Genomic DNA, 1,698 nt, shown 5'->3' on the forward strand with positions numbered 1-1,698 from the left:
AGATGGAACCTTGAAGTTCTTGTTTGTTTTATAGACAAGCTGTCATCTTGGTGCAGAAGGGAGCATCACAGGACTCATCTCACAGGATCCCGGGATGCTCCTGTTTGACTGGCATAGTGAGCAGAACAAACTTGACAGCTGATTATGCTTCTGGTAATCTGGAACACCCCTGAGAAAGCTAGCAGTTAGGAATGTGCACGAGGCCAGGAATAAGTATATCTGAGCACCTATAAATGGATACATGGAGGCTGTGGTGGTTAGAGCTGTAAGAGTGTAGCTGAGGGGTCAGCAAACTTGTACTGTAAAGGGCCAGACAGAAACTGTTTTCAGCTTTTCAGGCCCTACAGTGCATTGGAGATGGAGAGCAGGCTTGAACGTCTACTCACAAATAGGCAGGGCTGTGTCCCAATAAAACTTTTATTTCCAAACACAGTGTGTTGACCCGTGATCTAGGTCACTCATGAAAAAGCAGATTTCCTTGAATTTGTAGAAAATAAAATAGTGTTTTCTTTCTGTGTAGGGAGATGTCAGAGACTGGCTTGGCTTCCAAGGGCAGCTTGTATCCCTCACAGCTCCTGGAGGTTTTATTAGAGAAGGTAGCAGCCTGGCTGGCTTTATTCCATTCACACTCACAGGCTGATGCTGCTTGGACATCCCTAGGGGTAGGACAGGTCTTAAATTGTTCCTGCTCTTTAGTAGTTCAGTTCAGTTCAGTCACTCAGTCATGTCCAACTCTTAGTGACCCCATGGACTGCAGCACGCCAGGCCTCCCTGTCCATCACCAACTCCCAGCACTTGCTCAAACTCATGTCCATCGAGTCGGTGATGCCGTCCAACCATCTCATCCTCTGTCATCCCCTTCTCCTCCCGCCTTCAATCTTTCCCAGCATCAGGGTCTTTTCCAGTCAGTCAGTTCTTCGCATCAGGTTGCCAAAGTATTAGAGTTTCAGCTTCAGCATCAGTCCTTTTAATGAATATTCAGGACTGATTTCCTTTAGGATGGACTGGTTTGATCTCCTTGAAGTCCAAGGAAGTCTCAAGAGTCTTTTCCAGCACCACAGCTCTTTAGTAGGGACAGCAGCTTTTGGAAAATTTGTACAGAGTCAGTCGCTCCAGTATGATTTCTCTTCTTATTTCACTTAGGGGCAGAACATTGCTGTTCACCAGGGAAGGCACATCCAGGTTTGTTTAGGTTTGCCTCAAACATGAAGCCTTTCAGAAGCAAACCAAAATGATGCAAAGATTAGTTGGAGGTACTTTAAAGACTTACATTATTCAGCTTCTGATGTGGCTAATATTTATATTCTTTTTTTTTTTTTAAGGCTCTGAAGTAACTGAAGCCAAGATGAAGGAACTATCTGATGAAATCACCACACTTGTAGAATCACTCTGTTCTCCACCAAACATGGGATGTCCAGCCTCAAGGGGAATCTAATAATACGTACTTCAATAAACCAGAATCAAAAGGGTGGTTTTCTTCTTCCTCCAGAGGCAACCTTTGGTTCTTGCAAATTTCTTCAGCTGATTAAACATTTCCCAACCATCTCAATGGACAGAAAGTGTTATGGTGTTTTGTCTGGCATATGGTGACGTCCAGATGGTAAGCAAGGATCTAGGTAACTGAGGCTTCTCCAGGCTATATGGGAAGGCTGGCAGGGCACAGACAATGACTAGTTTTTGAGTCAAAAATGAGTCTTT

At 44.3% G+C, this 1,698-nt stretch overlaps 1 protein-coding gene across 8 annotated transcripts in view; it reads left to right on the plus strand.

The window, feature by feature from the left end:
* The window catches only part of CTPS2 (CTP synthase 2), a 108,772-nt gene extending 107,223 nt beyond the window's left edge, over positions 1-1,549 (plus strand). For 5 of the 8 annotated variants that reach the window (XM_070783511.1, XM_070783514.1, XM_070783515.1 and 2 more), the window contains 3 exons: positions 35-153; positions 1,144-1,182; positions 1,323-1,549. In XM_070783511.1, coding sequence (XP_070639612.1) covers positions 35-153; positions 1,144-1,182; positions 1,323-1,435 — 271 coding nt within the window. In that variant the 3' untranslated portion in view covers positions 1,436-1,549. The remainder of the gene's footprint in view (positions 1-34; positions 154-1,143; positions 1,183-1,322) is intronic. The other 3 variants (XM_070783513.1, XM_070783512.1, XM_070783516.1) reach the window with 3 other exon arrangements.
* The last annotated feature ends 149 nt before the right edge of the window (positions 1,550-1,698 follow it).

This window comes from Bos indicus, chromosome X, assembly GCF_029378745.1.
Source record: "Bos indicus isolate NIAB-ARS_2022 breed Sahiwal x Tharparkar chromosome X, NIAB-ARS_B.indTharparkar_mat_pri_1.0, whole genome shotgun sequence".
NCBI classification, from domain to species: Eukaryota; Metazoa; Chordata; class Mammalia; order Artiodactyla; family Bovidae; genus Bos; species Bos indicus.